General features: G+C 37.8%; 1 protein-coding gene across 9 annotated transcripts in view; it reads left to right on the forward strand.

Moving 5' to 3' along the window:
- Window positions 1-18,416, forward strand: part of PIGN (phosphatidylinositol glycan anchor biosynthesis class N) — a 110,479-nt gene that overhangs the window by 45,091 nt on the left and 46,972 nt on the right. For 8 of the 9 annotated variants that reach the window (XM_067290961.1, XM_067290963.1, XM_067290965.1 and 5 more), the window contains 3 exons: window positions 1,052-1,111; window positions 2,245-2,337; window positions 4,214-4,269. In XM_067290961.1, coding sequence (XP_067147062.1) covers window positions 1,052-1,111; window positions 2,245-2,337; window positions 4,214-4,269 — 209 coding nt within the window. The remainder of the gene's footprint in view (window positions 1-1,051; window positions 1,112-2,244; window positions 2,338-4,213; window positions 4,270-18,416) is intronic. The other variant, XM_067290964.1, reaches the window with a different exon arrangement.

The following is an 18,416-nucleotide window of genomic DNA, read 5'->3' on the forward strand; positions in this document are numbered from 1 at the left end:
CTTTCTTTAACATGAAAATAACACATAGCACATACACATGTGCAGGCACACATAGAAACTCAGGCTCATAGGTTAAAGTTTGGAAAGTTCTGAATCAACAGCTTTCAGTAAAGCCCTGGTAGGAAGCTGGAGATGAATTTGGTCTCAAGGGTTGCAGGAGTTATGGGAATGTTATTTCAAGACTTTATAGAAGACTCTTGATTGTCACTTTGTTCCCTGTAATGGACTTTCCAAAGACAGCCTTTTCCAATATTCTGTAGTACATGTAGAATTAAGGGTAAAAATAGCAAATTAGATTTCTGCTTGATATTACACTACATGTGTTTTGTTCTCTACAGATAATGGTTTGGAGTCTGCTTTTGTACAGTAGATCTAAGGTTGTAGCAGTGCCTTTGATCTTGATATAGTTGCTTCAGTTTTATGCTGGAGAAAAAAAGAAAGAATTTTGGTGCATAGTTTTACATTAAGGGAAAATATAAACCTAGTAAGAGCCGGTCTTTGTACAAGCAAAAAGTAACAGTAGCTTATTTTATGAGAAGTCTTACTGTAGGTAAAGGGACCTCTTTGAGGATTAAGGGCTGAGCGGACATAGTAAATTTGTAGAATCCCTCTGTAAAGGGGAGCAGGTGAGTAATTAGCCCTGAGGGAACAAGGATTAAGAAGTGCTTTTAAGATCAGTATATTTTATGTACAGCTTAAAATTGTAAATACAGAATAGTTCTTTCTGTAGTGTAAATAGTAATAAAAAGTGGTATGCTTTTCTGAGTGCAGTGAAGGAGGTACTGAATTTCTGCGAATAAATACTGTGGGTTTTTATATTTGCTTTTAAACTAAATGTATTTTTAAAGCTTTACAGTACTCGTCTCACATTCTGAATCTAATCATGTCATGATGACTACTAGAAACAGTAAAGAATATTATGAAAGGGTTTAATACTGTGAAATTCTAACATGTAATGCCATTTACTTTTCCAAATACAGATACATTAAAATTAAATTTATCAGCTGTAAGCTGGAAGTATGTTAAAATGGGAATGCTTCTGTTTGCACAGGCTGATATAGCACCGCTGATGGCTTCTCTTATCGGTGTTCCTTTCCCCCTGAATTCTGTGGTAAGAAGTTCAAATGTTTTACCTTATGATAGGAGTCTGCTGCTCTTAGAGGAAGAGGTGTTGGGCAGAAAACTTGAGGGTGTAAGAGAGGGGAAGATTACACTTTTGGAAAATCTGCTGTAGAGGTTGGAGACTGCTTATAGTTTTAATTTTGCGTGTGTGTGTTCAGATTGCAGAACTCAATCTTCTGATATAGTGTGTAGAACTTAAAAGTATCAACTGCTTTTCCAACTGAATAATCTGAAACTTTATGCTCTTAAACTGTGTAAAAGTTGTGTTAATTTGTAATTAGGGATGGTAAAAATACAGTCTGGTTCAAACAACATTTGGGTTTTGATCATGAAAGTTGAACCTGTAGAGCCAGTTCCTGCAATTTAATGTTAAATACTTTTTTTTTTAATTTAGTGTGCTGAGTCTTTTAGATGATATCTTGTACCACTAATTTAGTGAACAGTGAGGTTACTCTCTGTGAGATGACTTTTTCTTTGAATTTGCTTCCTATATTTTTATATAGTCCAGAGGTTGTCTAATATAAAATTATTGCTAATTATCAATAAAATTATAATGTGTTTTCATGTTGCTTATTTCACATGAAAAGCATCTATTTACAACACATTTCAAAATATTTTTTTCTGGAAACTTGCACCAGATTCTGTTCCTGTACTTTTACCCATTGCTGGTCGTTTGAACTAACTTGTGAGAAAAGCTTCCTAACATACAGAGAGAGGCATAAGAATTACTCACTTTCTCACTGTGAGTAATGGGAGTGTCAGGCCCAGGCAGGGGTTTGGATGAAACATTTAAGTATTTAAAGAATGGATTCTGATTAGTGGTTGGGGTTTTATTATTATATAGTACATAACGTAACAGCTTCCATTATTTGTCTTTTTTGTGCGGCTGTGGGAGTTGGGATATTATGAACAGTCCTTTTGATGTAGAGAAATGATGCGAGAAGACTATTTTTAGTTTTACTGAAGTTACAACAATTACTTCAGTAGTAATTTGAATTTTTTTTTTTTGTTCCCTTGTCCTGCCATTCAGTTCAAGAAATTCATGTTTCTTCATTTAAATCTTTGAGATATACATATATGTGTATGTATATAAATATATATATTTTTTTTTTCTGCCCCCAGGGAACTCTGCCTCTGGAATATCTAAACAATAGTGCTCATTTCAAAGCGGAGAGCATGTTTACAAATGCTGTTCAGATTCTTGAGCAGTTTAAGGTAACTAAACACATAGTAAAAAGAGGAAAGGTATTTCTTTGAATAATAATTCTTGCTGCTCTTTGCAAAAATTATTATACTAGAACAAATATTGTATATGGCATGCTGTAATTCAAAGAACTAAAATTGAACACAGATACTGGATGATATTGATTGACTAGCTGTGAACCATATGTGAGTGGGTTTGGGAGACTTTAAATCTAATAAACACCTTTTTGGAAAGAAAATGAGTAGCTGCTTTTCTTGATTTTAACATAAATGTTGATGTTTGTTGCTATTAATGTGTATCATACCTGCAGGCAGTAGGTAGGTTGGCAGGCTCAGTTCTGAGTGCTAAGTTCTGATGTCTGAAAAGGAAACATTTCCTTTGAAACAGTGATCGGGACACAAAGCCTAAACTCGGCATCAGTAAACAAAGTGATCAAAAGGTAATGGTCACCTGTCTATTACAGAAATGCAATTAGTGTCTTAATTAACTTTTAGCTAATGCTTTCATATCTGTTGTTTTGCTCATCTCAGCCTTTTCTTTCTTGCTTCATCTGATACTGGATATTATTATGTTATGAGAACACATCTGTGGTCTGAACAGAGCAAAGGTTCTGTTTCACTAGATGCTGTTCATCTGTGGAGTAAGAAACATTCTCAAATCCGAAAATCGCAGTTTTGGCCAGACCTAGAAATGCTGTGAGGGCAAACTGTCATCTGCGTCATGCGAGAACTGTTGCCTTGTCACAACATCTGTATGACCAGGACAGAATAAGGAAATAAGCTTAGATGTGCTGCACGAGATGAGCATGGAGGTTAGCACTGTTGGCACTTTCTGTCCCTTGAACGCCCAGGTTCCCAAACGTAGTTTGTGTGGATATTATGTTGGCAGTGTTGTTTCCCAAGTCTGTGGTGGAAAGCTTGCATGTAGCAGAGGAAATGATTGAAGTTTGGGCATGGCTTTGAAGCAGTTTATCTAACACTGCTGGTATGTTTAACCACCAGAGTCTAAAGAGCTCTGCTTTAAGTATTGAAGGTGTCAGCTCTTTTTTTAGTTTAATTGATGTCTCGGGAAATTTATTTATTTATTTATTTATTTTTAAAGCAGGTCATCCATTCTCTAAGCTTGTTTTTAGTTCAGTCATTCTGTAGTGTTAAATTTTCTGTTTTTTTCTTGGCTAGCTTGTTTCTAGGATTGTTTTGGAAGGATTGTGTGTGAACCCCTTTGGGTTTCTTTATGGAAGTAGTTGTAGTGCACTGGCTTAGACATGCCAAGTGGACTTTTGCTGTGATGGGCTGACCTGACCACAGTGTGACCTCCTGGAGAGGATGTTGTCTTGGATGGATAAGATGCGACATGCAGATTGCTACTTCAAGCTGTCAGATTCTGGGATGAAGTTTGCTAGAAATTTCTTAGCTGTACTTTATGCCATCAGTCAAACTGGTACAGGAGGCCTTAAAGATATTTTGAAGGGCCTTGGGCAAAGTGATTTCGACTGTATCAGAACCTTTACTTTTATTCAGGTGCAGGTTAATCAGTCTAGTAGTACTGCTTCAGCACCATAGCAGCAGTATACTAGTTCCTGTCTGGCATAAATAACACCAGCTTAATATAATCAGATTATCCCTAAGGTCTATTTGCATTTCTAACCATACCTTCCCTTTATTCTGTAAACTGTAGAAGTCCTTCTATGAAAATTGCTGAATGGGAGTGTGTTTGGGGGTTACCTTCTTTAGAGTGGATCTGGGTTTCCAGAAGCACTGGTGCAGCACTCAGAGGAGCAATAAGTGCAGTATAGTTATTTACAAGAGCGTAACACCCAGTTTCCTGGATAGTATTTTGACAATTCATTAGAAGTTGCATATAATGGTTTAATTTTTTTTAATGCAGGTTAAGATGACTCAGAAAAAGGAAACAACATTGTCATTTCTCTTCACGCCATTTAAGTAAGTGCATGAAAAAATTGTATACATTTTATTTGACTGTTTGTCTTATTGCTTTGATATTTCAGTTCAACAACAAAGAAATTAGGTCTCTTCAATCTTTTCATTAAATGAGAGTGGCTATCCAACTATGAAACTCTGCATTAGAATGAACTCTTTTAAAGTTATGCAGTTAACTTCTATTTAAAAATTCTAACCGGAAGGAGATTTTTCTAAAATGCTTGTCTCTTAATCCTTAACTGAAGACTAAATGTGTTATTTGCCTATCCTTTTTGACAATATAGCTGCATATAGACTGCATGGTAATTTTCATTGATTTAAAAAAAAAGAAGAAAAAAAGGCATGCCTTGGGAGATGCAAGTTCATATGGGCTTGAGAAATACCATCCATTCTTATCCTTGTTTATATGTAGATAAAAGTTGAACTAAGAAATGTTTCTTCCGTGATTTAAAAACTAGGGTTCTAGTGAAAAACAAACAAATAAAAGCCCTTGCAGCCAAAAGAGAAGCTCAAATTCTTTAGAATTTGTGCTGTCTGGTATTAGTGTTTTCATGGCCATGATTTCTAAAATGTGCATCTGTGAGCTCTGTTTGTTGCAATGTATGGACTTACTGACTTGCTCACCCCTCAGTCTTACCCAATTAAAGTTGCATTTTCTTTTTTCTTTTTCCCCTGAAAGGCTTTTTAAAGCTTTCCTATGGGTGCACATGGTAGTAGTCAGTTCTGCTTTCAGTTTGTGGAGTGCTCCAAAATGCTTTGTCATTGAGAGCAGCTGTTTTCCTTTGGGAAATAAAGCTGATGTTAATTAAGGTCTGTAAATTATAGGAGCTGTAAAGTACTTGAATCTTTCCTCTAAAGTATATTTAAGTGCTAAATAAGATTGCTGTCTTTCTGAGCAGAGATTTACTGTGTTATTTTATACTACTAGCTTCTTCAAAGGAAAAGGTTCAAAATACTTAGTTTCTAAGACCCCAATCAAGTCTTGGGCACATAATGAATGTTTTAGCTAACGTTTGATTAAGAATGGCAGTTTCAATATCAAAGAAGTTGCTCCATATGGAGCAAAAATGCCATATGGAAAGGTTGCTCAGTCATCTTTTTTTGATTCTGTGGGGAAGACTGATAGTTTGGTTTTGCAGCTCTTGTTTATGTTTTACTATCTTCCTGTCTCCTTTTCCCAAGAAATTTGTTTCTGTAAAATAGGATGTATTTTTCTTAAGTTAATGCTAAATTTACCTCTGAAGAAAATAAGTGTTACTGATTGTCTGATGGACTAGTGTTTTCCCTCCTGTTTGTAATATATTGGATTGTTTTAAGTGGAAATGCCAGAGACATCACTTAAAAAATCTGAACAAAACTTGATATGAATATGATGTTACTTTGACTGCAAAGATACCTTCTTTAGGTACTCTTAAATTGTATCTGAATCAGAGCTTGGGTTAATGATCCTTCTAGAGCATGTACATGAAACTAAAAGAATGCCTTAGGTGTGCAAATTACCTTATCCCTGCAAGTTGTGTGGAGAAAGACTTTGGTTCCCAAAGATGATGATTATCTTCAGCCTAGAAAAGCAGAAAAGAATTCATACCGCAGACTATCATGCGTTTATATAAATACTCATCCACAGTGTGCTGTGTTTGGCCAGATGTTAACTACTTAGTCTTCACAGTGCTCTTTGAGTCCCAAAAGCTGGCCCACCTCTGGGAAATTACCAACCTACCTTGTCCAACCAGTTACTAATAGTTTGGACAATAGTTTGGATGAAGCAGTTGAGCACCAGCTTATTTTTAAGCAGATGAGTAATTTCCTAGTGGTCCAGCTTATAGGAACAGAAGGAAAACCTTGAGGCAGTTTTAGACATGACCTATCTACAGATCTTTGGCCTGACCCTCACTTGGAGGCTGCAATGTGGGAGCAGTGAGCACAAGACTGAGCTTCAGCTGCTGCAGTTGATGATCTGGTGTATTAAAATAAATTGACCTTCATCAGTTGTCCAAGCTAAATTTGCAAAACTGTGGAGTAGTAATACCTGGGCAAAGGCATGTGTCCTCTTCTGCTGGCTTTACTGTGATACTGGAGATAGGTCAGGTAGTGTGTGTGTTATGGGGAGGTGGAGTGTGCACATTTAAAGTTATCACAACTAGCTTTGTCAGTGTTAACTTTCAGATGCCTCAGACTTGCTAGCACATAAGAAGGGCTTTTTGTTTTTGAGCACCTAGTGAGCACCTTTGAAGGACTGAAGCCCAAAAGGAAGCAGTGTTATTGCCTATGTGATCCAGTTTATTGAAAGCTGATAATACAGTGCCACTGGTGTCACTACACTGGATAAAAACTTGCAAAAGGAAGCATGAATATGGTTTTGTATTAGCACCCTCTTCGAAGAAGGGGGAAAAAAAAAGATGAGAAGAAACACTAATTTATATTTCTTCCCTTTTTTTAGTAAGGATTAAAAGAGTAGAAAATGGTACAATTACTCTACCCTTTTCAGGACAAGATTTAAAAAGGCAAAGCTCTGGGGATAGCTTCTTCCTCTACCTGAAGCAAGAGATCTCTTGGTATGCTGTTATGTTTTAGAATAATTAGTATTTGATATTGGGACAGAGATTTCGTTTCTGCACAACTACACACTATTTGAACATGTCAGTGTAGGGTTAACGGAAGGTTTCCCACAAATATGTGTTAGTCTGTGACTGGCCATGTCTGCTGCTGCAGCTAAGCTCAATTCTGCATTGTCTTTCTTCCTGTCACTGCTATCCTTCTCATTAACATAACTTCTTCTACTGCTATTCATTGATTTGAGTTTTTGTACAAAAGAGTTAAATGTCACCTTTATTTTTCTTTTCAACCTTCTGGTGCTTGAAATTTTTAACTTGCAGCTCAGAAAGAGTGTATGCCAGCATAATACTATATTCCTCCCTAGTTTATTGGAGGTTAGTGAAGTATAAATCATGTCTGTTAAGTGCCTTGGGTCCATCAAGTTTATGTGGAAATAGAAAATGTAAATATTCTCTATTGGAATATTACAGATTTTATGTATATTTCAGCATCACGATCATTAGCTAGCCTTAAATGGTGTAACTGAATAAATGATATTTAAGTCTGTACAACAGAAATGTAGATCTGAGTTACAGAATCTAAAATGTCAGACTAATATGTTCTCTTCTCAGTGAAGTTGATGTAATTATTATTAAAAGTGTGTTAAGGGGTGAAAATATGTTCACAGATCATGTATTCTGTAGAAAGTATGACTTATCAAAAACCTAAGCTTAATTTTTCAGCCAGAAATAATATGAAAAAGTTCATTCCAGTGTTCTCTGGGGAAAATCCTATTTCCCAGACTGAGTTTTCAAGTATTTTATTTCCAAGTGACTAGAAAACTGTTCATGACCTTCAGATGTAATGACTTAAAAACTAGTCTTTGGGTTGCGTGTTGAATCTCTCACACCTGAAGTGTTAGCTAGTTCATCTACATGACAAGCCTATTTTTACTACTTATTCACACAGAGTTGGCAACAGAGGTTTATTGTACTGTTGCATGATTCTTCCAATGTCCACAAGGAGTTTATTCTCTAGAAGCAGTATGGGTAGCACAATGGGCAGAGAATGACAGTGGCAATTTTGAACGTGCCCTTTCTTACTCGGATCCAAACTGGATCTTTGTGTGAAATCCAGCTGTCCAGTGTGTCAGGATGGGGAGGATGGGTCTGGTCGCTGTGTTGTGCAATGGAAACTTCGGGAACGTCTGCTTGGGTGGGTCTGAGGCAGGTTAGAATTGGGGTAGCTGTAGCTATTTACAAGGATGTGTCTGGCTGTCAGTAATGCCATTTAGTCAAAGTCCCTTCATCAAGGAACAAATCTGAATAAAAGCATATATGGAGGCTACCTGTGAAACTGTTGAGTATACATTTCAGAAGGAGTTCAGCTGCAAGTGTCTGCTGATTTGCCAGGCAAGATGCTCAGCCTGCTCCCAGGGGAATGAATACAGAAGAGCAGGAAAGTGTCCCCTGGCTTGTATGCAAGTTAACTGCAAGGCTGATACTGAATAATTGCTTTGAATATTTATCTGCAATTCCAGCTAGATACCTGGAGAGATTTACTGTCTTAAATGAGTTTGTTCCCCACTCCTTTCTACTCCCTACATTTTTCTCCTGCTATGAAAGGCAAGGTTTCAAAAGTTATTTTCTTTACAAAATCAGAAGCTTTTCTTATCAGGATTTGAGACAAAGGCACAATGCTTTGACCTTTATGTTTAAAAAAGCCAGGCATCAAGATGCCACATGCTTTGAAGGAAGAGTGAGGAAAGACAAATCTAGATTGCTGACAGGGGAAAATTGATGTCCAAGAAAGTTCACTCTGTTATTAGGATTCTGACCATTTGATGTACCTTAAGGCAACTGCAGAGCTGGCGTGCCTTGCAGAGGAGCATGCCAAGGAGCCAGATGCTGCTGTTGCAAAAGCAGTCCCACAGCTGGCATCTCTGGGCTGTGAAAATAATCCTGAAAGGAGCAGGAGGACTGTTGTAGTGAGGTGAAGTAGATGAGACATCAATACCACACTAAAATCCTCTTAACCAATTAATGCAATTTGATTATCCCAGCAGGTGCAAGAGATTTAAAATATTAAATCACACAAAAGCACACGAGTGCTTTTTGTGTATACTTGGTGTATACAATTTTTTTCAGGGAAGGCTGTGCTTCCAGCTGTTAGGATTCTCATTGCCTCTCAATAAGATGGAAGGGGCAGTAGTTTAAGAACCACCATATACAAAAACCAGAATATGACCACCTGGATTTTAATCACTGCTTGCTTTCCACTAGCAGTGATTTTTGTTGAAAGTCTTGAGTGGTTCATGCCAATATGAGAGAGTTTTTTAGCAGGGAAATAGCTTGAATATATTATACTGTTTAATGTCAATTTTGTATCTTCTCATATATGAGAAATCCCATAATAGCTTGATGATGTGTTTTTTAAAATAACTTGATTTTTTTGGATAATACATGTCAGTCATCCCAAGGACTTGTTTTTGTGTGTGTGTATAGTAAACTTATAACTATATCGGTATGGTTATTTAGAAAGTCACAGATTTTTTTTTTTGATGACTGTCCGGTGTAAAGCTATTAAATAAAAATGTGCCTCTCCCTCACAATACCAAAATGTAACTCTTCCCCTTCCCCCACTCTCTAATATGAATTGAGATACAACTGTCTTAAATGTTTGCATGTGTTTGATACAAGAAAATAGCAGATCACTTAGATTGAATCTTTCCATAGAATTATATGTCATGTATTTGTCATGGTGATAGAAAAGAAAATCGCTTTTTCATAATGTGGAGTGTGTCTTTGAAGATGTATAGCAACTTCAAGAAATGCCATATGCACAAATACCTATTCTTTTTTCTTCCTCTGATGACTGAAGTTGCAGCACTACATTGTTCCATTCTGTCTGATATTCTTTCATAGCTGAAATAATAGATATTTCTGCAAAACTGATATTTGGAGTAAGTGGAATGAGTGTTTTCTCCTCCACCATTAAATGGGGGCGGTGCCCCTTAAGGTGTCAATAAACAGAGCATGTCCTTTGAAGCGTCCTATTTTTGTTTCATTACTGAAATAAATGGCATTACATATGGTGTTTCCATAATGCATTGCAACAGCAAGAGTTAAGGATTGAATGTCAGGAAGAAAGGATGAAGCTGTTGCAGTAAGGAAGGATTTTTCTAACAGTGATAACTCTCCCTGTCTCTTATTTTATAGCGTAATATATATATATTTTAATAGTGTCTCAGTCCATTTGTCTGAATGCTTTGTGTTTCCGGAGGAACCTTGATTTAACGAAGGCACTAGTTCATCAGGGAGCACATCTCAGTCCCCTTCTGCTGTGGTCAAGAGTGAAGGACAGCTGCTTTTAGTAACCCTGCTAGGAAGACAGTGGGACCTTTTTCCTCTCGGTCTCCACTCCGTTACAGTGTGGGGATCTCAACATGGACTTGCTTCTGGGCCAGCTGGTACAAGCAGACCAGATGGATGCCTTTAGCCTGTTGTTGTCAAGGAGGGAGACTGGCAGCTCTTTCCCCCTCCGTGAACACTTGGCTTTAGGAGCCTGTGTATACACATGTGAACGTAAAGTGGAGCGCTGTGCAGCACTATAGGCATAGAAGGGCTCAGCTGGAAATGGTAGTATGATATTGATAAAAAGGTTAGACTGATTGAAAGTTAGATGAATTACCTCTTAGATGGGAGAGAAATTAATGTCTGTGTTATAATGTGCATGCACCTTGGCAAAAATGTCAGCTTGTGTTTCACTGAATGTGCGATGTCTGAAGCGCTCAGGAAGAACACTGATTGGGAGGTTGCAATCCTCTTAGAAATCAGTTTTCTTGCTGCTCTCAGATTTCAGCAGCACACTTGGAAGCTTTTAGTTTTTACATTAAAAGCTTATTGGCAGTAGCTTCTGCACAGAAGGATTGGACTGAATTGGATTTACTGTCAAGTAGGAAATAGGTAAGGCCCTTAGAAGGAACTGAGAGGCTAATGTATAAGATAAAATGTCACAAGAGTTGTGCATATTTCTCTGTTTCCTTATATAAATCTCTTTGGTCTTCTCTTGGAAGTTGCAAGAGTCCTTGTAATGAGGATGTGTGCAGACAGGAAACAGGGAAGAGAAGGGCAAGGGGGCAGGTTGCAGTGAGGCTGCCTGCTTGACCTGTGTTTCTGTGACCATGGGGCCCCCCAGCAGCAGGTACTTGCCCAATCCAACACGTGCTGCTCTGTGGCTGCATGCTCCGGGTGCAACTGGCTGGAAAACAGTAGCTATGGTCTAGGTGTTTGGTGTGCAGGATCACAGAGCAGCAGAGAAGCTGTGGCACATTGCTACATCTCCATAACATTGCAGATCTAGGTGCAACTCAGGATATCCATCATACACTTTGCAGAGGTGAGTAAGGACTTGCTTACAGTGTAGGTAGGGCATTACTATTTAGTTAGCATTGGCATGTGTCCTCTGTAATACTGAAATAGAGGAAATTTTAAAAATGGTGTTTTTCCTTTCCTTCAAGGATCATCATCTTTCACATTAAACTGTTTCCCTTTTCAAGGCTGCTGCATCATGTCCTGCTGACCCTTCCGGCCAAAGCAAAACAAAACAAAAAAACCCCAAACTCTGCCTGTGCTTAGATCCCTGCTCCCAGTTTCTCAGTTGTATTTTGAACTGGCTGGAGGGACTCCTTCAGAGCACGGCTTCCTCACTGCTGGCCTCCTGTTGACCGCAGCTCCTGGGGTAGTAGTTTGCATGCAAACCCGGCAGTGTGCAGCCCAGCTATTCTAATCTTTTCTTTCTGTTCAGTGAGCCAGCAGCTGGCAGTTAGCTCATCTGCTCCTTTTTCTCTCATCTTTACTATCCAAAGGATTTACATAAATATCCTAAGGCACTTTGCTGTTGAATACATGAATATGCTGCATCAGGGACAGTAATTTGTGGGAAATTGAAAGACTGTTTTAGTTTTTAGGGTTTGACAGTCCAGGATTAAACCATTATTGCTCAGACCACTTCCTGCAGTTTCATTCATATCCCGCAGTTTCTTCCTTTGCACGTCTGTAGATATGAATACAAAAGCCTACGTATACTGATGGGTTTTCAAAATGTCTCAATAAAGATGCTTTTTGGTATCTTTGACCTCTGAAAGTGTGCATTTCTTCCCTTTATTCCATTATGCTTTACAAAATAAAAACCCAGGAACTTAAAACAGTAGTTTCTTATCGCCTTTTCTGTTCTTTCTTCAGAGTGCCTGATATACGCAATGGTACCTTCTAATCCCTCTTTATAAAAGTTTGCAAAGATAACTGAATACCAACTGATAGCTAGGCTGGGTGCTTTACACTCAAAAGAGGAACACAGAAGTTAGAAATAAAAACCACAAAAATGTACTCCCCTTTTAGATACTACAAGACTGAAAAACTGACAGTGGAATAGCAGGAGAAGAGAGAGTAGGGAATATTGAGGGTCCTGGGCTTTAAAAAGCAATGATAGAGGACTTTAACCCTTTATTGTAGGCTTCTGTGGATACCTTTCCTTTAAACAAGCACTGACTCATCGCCATATTTTTTTTCATTTGTAAACTAGATTTTTCATGTGTAAATTAAGTGCATCGTGTTTCTGAATTATGAAAATTAAGTTTCATAAGACTGTCAGTTTTAGTACCTTTCCTGAAAGTTTTTTTAATAAGAAATTAAAAAGCCATTTAGACAGACAAAGTACCACTGAGTTACCCACTGAATCATTTAATCTCTGAAATTTTACCCTTCAATCAACACTAAAACATACACAAAGGACTGTCTTTGTATCCCATAGTATGTGTTTTCAGTTTCTATTGAGTAGATTCAGTAAAACAATTCTTTGAGTAGGTGCATCTCCTACAGAGCTGCAATGAGCACATTTTAAAAATGGGAAGATCAGCTTCTGAATGACTAAAAATTCATGTAAAGATGTAATTTGGTAAAGTTCATAGAACTGTAATGTGCTAGGATTTTTTTCCTGATTGCCTCTAGTAGCATCATGTACTCTGTACTGTACAGCAAGTTCATTTGCAAGTAAACGTCATGGTTACAGGCTTTGATTTTGAAATATTTATTTGGTTTGTTTTTCCATGGTTCACCAAATAAGCCCATGACTATGCATCACTTGCCATTCATTTTTTTTTTTATTATGATCCTCTGCTCTTGATGGAGAAGTAGAAGGGCTTTATATTGTGCATTCCCTTCTGCTTTTACCTGTGCACCATACCTTTAAAAGAATAACAAGGTTATGCTAGTCTGTGATTGCACTATCATTAATATCAAGTCCCTTCACTCACAGACTGCATGTTGCTATGAATTTGATATGGATCAGGAATAAGCATGCAATCACATTTCTGCCAAATTAACTACAGTGTGCAATGCAATATCTGTGCTTTCCCATCACCCATCAGCTGCTTTTTGAGATGCTGTCTGTAATGCATGGTGGGAATGTTTGAAGGCAGCTCTCATAGGAGACTGTTGCTGAAGTCTGGTGCTGCTCTGGAAAAAGCTTTGGAAACGTGTTGTTCCATTGCTAGGATGTCCATTACTGATTGCTTCCAAGTTCCAGTCTTCTCCCTAAGAAGAGAGCAAGAATCTGTGACTGCCAGTCTTTTGACAGAGAAGGTTGCTGGAATATTTTGAAGGTGGCAGTCTAATGCCTCTTCTACTGCCGATCAATTTGGAGCTAGAGACTACATAGCAAAACAAGTGGGAAAGTCTTCCCTTTGCGGCATTTGCGAGAAGTTTACCGACATGGCCTTCCCCCCTGTTGTTGGGGCTGTCAAGGGATTCAAGGGATGCCTTAGCCTCTAGCTTTTTCAATTTGGGAAGAGTTGTTTTTCTCTCCCACCCTCCCACTGTAAAAAGATAGAAAATCAAAGTCTGCTGAGCAGCTACTGATGATTTACTGCTGTTGCTGCTGGCAGATCTGGGGCAGATGCATGTGATCACTGTGTCTTCTGCATCTTGCCACTCAAGGGGTTGTAGGATGCAGAGTGTTTTGTTCTAAGTGAGACAGATAAGAGGGAGTGATAGGGTGTGCGTGTATATGAAATGACAACAATCAGGTATATGGAGTTTGTGTTGAAGAGATTATTGGGTACTTCTGCAAGAAATTAAAGTCCTTGAGCATGAGGACTTTAGTTTTACATAATGGCGTGGAGGGGGGAGTTGGAATGAAGCAGCTTAAATAAATTTATTTTAAATTGACAGTGAGCTGGGCAAAGAACTCCGCTTTTTTCTCTGTACATCACGGCTGCTCATTTGTGATGCTTCCTTGATGTTCATTATAAAATCTGGAGCATTATAAATGTTGGTTTACTACAGACCCTAAGGGGCTATTTTTTAAAGTATAATTCTGGAAAATTTACTGTACAATAAAATGACTATAAATCATTACCCAAATAACCTGGCATAATAAAATTAACATACAAGCAGTGGTGGATCCAGAGGTACTTGCAAGATGTCTCCTTTTGTTCTAAGATTTTTATTGTGGTTTGACTGCACTGTGCTACCTGTGTTGCTGGGGATGGAAACTTCTATGCAGTGATGATAAATAGGAATCTTTGGCCAGACAGAGGTCCTTTTGAGATTGCTGCAGTAGCCTCACTTCATCATGGTCTTGTTATTAGTACTGTCAAATAGTGTTTTTTATATGAAGCATGAATGATTAATTTTGTCAGGTATACTTATGATAAGGGTAGTTAGCATCTCATAAGGGATAGTTTGAAAGCACTTGCACAATTAGCCCAATTGTTTTGTCACATAATTAATTATGTTTATTCATGGATGAAGCTCTGATTTCTCTGTTTGGAACTAGAAAGCTAATTTTTGATAGCCATCTTGAAAAACAAAGTTACCCTCTCCTCGTACCACCATCATTTCCTAAGAGGAATGTAGTTTTAAATCTTTACAGTCCCAATATTATTGTGAATGCATATATGTTATCTAGAATACATGTGACCATAGAGCTCTTGTTTTTCATAATGTTAAACATCTTAGAGCTATGCTTTAGAGTGCACAAGTGATGCATTTTCCAAGTACTTTTATTCTTAAAAAAAGAAAAGGACAGGAGTTAAATCCACTGACTGCATTCTCTTTGTATGTATTTGTCAATTAATGGGAGCGATAACAAAACTTCTTGGAAAATTTGTGGTTTAGAAAAAAGACTTTCAATTTCACTATTCAGTCTGTTTTGTGTTTGGTAGAGCTGGAGTTTGGTGATGGGCAGCTGGGAAGAGCATACATACCTTAAAGGTTTCCTTACAGAGTTCAGGACTTTTTAATACTGATCAATAAGTTGTTTTTCATTACTATTAATATTAATTGCTTTGTAAGCATGTGTTAACCTTGAGAATACATTGGCATACTAGTAGTGTCTCTGACATGTTGCATACTAAAGCATGGGGAAGTAACTCTAATCAGTTTAAGCTTTTTTCTAACACTACCTGTTTTGGATTCTGAACATTTCAAATGGTGGACAGTGGTTCTAGGAGTAGTTCAGGCTTTAACTTCTCACACTTAAATTTGTGTTGTGGTTTTGTTGTTTGGTCACATTCAAAATCAAAACCTATAGAAATGTTTCCAGTTTGAATTCTGGTGATTGGAAATATGAGGATCTCAGTATCTCTTAAACTTTGTCTCTAGATGTTGAAATTCTTACGACATCTGATAAATTTTGTTCTGTTTGCTCTCTTGAACTGAAATCCTACATATGTTCAGAAAGTTCAAATTAACCATAATGCTTAATCATCCTTGAACAGAGGTGATACTTGTTTACTTCATTTTGGGTGGTTCCTTACTGTCTGCCTCAAAAGGATAGGTTTCAGCAATTTGCTGCTTTATTTTTCCTTCTCCAGAGCCTGACTACCTTTTATTCTGTAATATTATGCTATTGGGGAACCTTTCAATAGTGAATGCATATGAATGGAGCTGAGTCCAGTCATTTTTAGCATTGCACTTAATTCTCACTAAATATTCTTGATATCCTCTTCAGTGCTACTTTAATAAAAAGATCTCTGGTGTTGCGCATCCCTCAGTGCACTGTGTTTCATGTGTGATTTTGGCACACAAGAATTTCATTTTTAGTTTCCCTGAGTCTGAGTAAATTGAGGATTCAGAGCCTCACTTGTAGGCACCAATTCCGTTTGCTGGCCTGTAAGGGAAATGCCATCCTGTTGTGTCTAGCTGCCCTAGATTGCGTGAGTTTTCTTCCCCCTCTTTCTTTCCGCTTCTGTGATGTTTTTTCTTTCCTAGTGACCTGTCGCACACCCCTTTTATATGGCTTCAACCTTATGATTATTCTGAGTTTACAGGCCATTTGTTCTGGAACATATTCTTGCTGAAATAAGCAGAAATGTGTAAGCTTAGCAAAGGTTCCAGGACAACTTGGTAGTTTAGTATTGGAAGTGCAGAAATTCAGTGAAATCAAAGTACTCTGCACACATTTCTCTGTCTTTTTATTCTCCACTCTGTATGTTCCTCTGGGCTAAGGTCAGAGTCCTGCAGGGTTTCTAGACTTGCCTTTTTTGAAGTTCTTGGCTTCTGCTTTCTTATAGATGACTTTTCTATATGACTCAGCCTTGTCTCATTGCTCTTTTTGCTACATCTAACAAGGGACTCCTTTTTTTTTAATCTCCCATCTTCTTTGCCAGCTTTAGCAAGTGATCAGGGTCCTCAACAGGTAATAAACTGTTTATGGTGAACTATGCCCATCCCTTAATGGAAGGATAATCAAAATATTTAATAACCCTTCTTTCTAGCCTGTTGCAAGATGCAAAATTCTCCTGTCACTCTGTAAGAGTTTGTCCAATATGGAGACAAAAATATCTGAGAAGACCATCAAGCCCTGCATTCAAGGTGAAACTTGCATTTTGATACAGGTACATATGAACAGTCCTTAGTTTCTGGTAGTATTCCTAAAGTTTGCAAAAACATAATCTGTAGATTATCGTAAGTTTAGCAGCTAGAAAAGTATGTATATGGAAGTAAGATAAAATGTGTGGTACAATATTAGTCGGCTGTTAAAAATTAACAATGCACTTGCCAATGGTATCCTCTTTTGACAAAATAATTGTATTCTGTATTTGACTTGCTGAAACTTTACTGCTTAAAAACTCCACTTATTCAGTTACACTGTACAATGTGCAGAGATCCCAGGAGTTGTCATCTAAGAAGGAATAGGTAAAGGCTATAACTTCTTCATTACTAATAAAATGATTCACTGAGAAAAAGATAATTAAAGGGTTTATAGCTAAATGACTGTATGGAAAGATAAAAAGTGAAAGATAAAAATAGGGCTTTTTTGGCTTATTAAATCTCGGCATTGAATCTGACAAGGATAAAATCGGTAGAAAATGGTACAGGTGTAAAATAATAAAAATGAGACAATGCGCATAGGAACATCTTAGATGTATTTGAGTCTTAAATAAAGCTGCTTAATATTTATTCTGGATTTTTTAAATCCTTGCCTAAAAGCTAAGATATCCTTTTTTTTTTTTCCTCCTATTAATCTTGGCACATGGTGAAAACTCCCACCTTGGTTTGTTTCTTTGCTCGCTTTCCACTGCCAGGAAACTTAGCAAAACTTGAGGGATTATATATTTCTTTAAGGCGGTACTTGGGTCTTGTTAGTTATCTTGAAGAATTGATTCTAACTTGCAGTATCATCAGCCTTGGTCCATACATGCTGCCTATGTGCTTCTCGCTCTTGGCCTGTGAAGCCCTAGGGTTGACTTTTAGAGGGACATAGCATGAAGACGCAGAATGAACTAATATTCTCCCTGCTACTTTTCAGATCTTTGTTTTCTATAATCTTCCCCCTTCCGCCCCACCACCAAATTAAGGTGGTCAGACACCTACCATACCACCTTACTACTTTTCCTCTCTCTATTCCTTTTCTGTTATTGAGTGTATTGACTTCCTCTCTCCCTTGCTATTTATAGCTATCTTCTTTAGATTCTCTTCTAGATTCAAGGCAGTGAAACTTTTTTTATGGCTATTTCATTTACCTTTCTCAAAAGTAAGATAAATTTTTGCTGCTGCCACTATCTGATAAGTTTTAGGAAACTCCTGCACAATACTGCTGTGCTCTGAACTCAGAGCAACACTAACAGCAAAATATGTCAGGAGACTATTAGTAAAAAAAATTAAGAGTGTTCGGGCACAGAAGCCCTTTCACCTATATGAGGACTCAAAAGACAATACGTATGTATTGCTGATGGTACATCAACTGCTTCTGGGTGGCATGCAGAAGTGGTTTCCAAGCGTTTGGTGTGAGCTGCAGGAATAAGCATTTGCATGCTTATATAAGATCAAAAACTATCCTCATGGTTCAGCTAGGTGACCACACAGGTAATTGCTGCTGATTTAAATAATAGGAGTGAGAATCCCAGAACTGGATCCTGATTTGGCATGGCTGAAAACAAAGCTGGGATTTCTGTAAGAGGCATGCAAAGGATGCATGGACCTGGGATGTCATGTGCTCGGGATGCTGAGGAAGACGATGCTGTGTGATAGATGTTTTGAAGAAGGCAGGAAGGAAAGCTTCCCTGCCTGTATATGTCAGCTAATACGAAGTTGTGACCTGTGATGATTTCT

Source organism: Apteryx mantelli, chromosome 2 (assembly GCF_036417845.1).
Source record: "Apteryx mantelli isolate bAptMan1 chromosome 2, bAptMan1.hap1, whole genome shotgun sequence".
NCBI lineage: Eukaryota > Metazoa > Chordata > Aves > Apterygiformes > Apterygidae > Apteryx > Apteryx mantelli.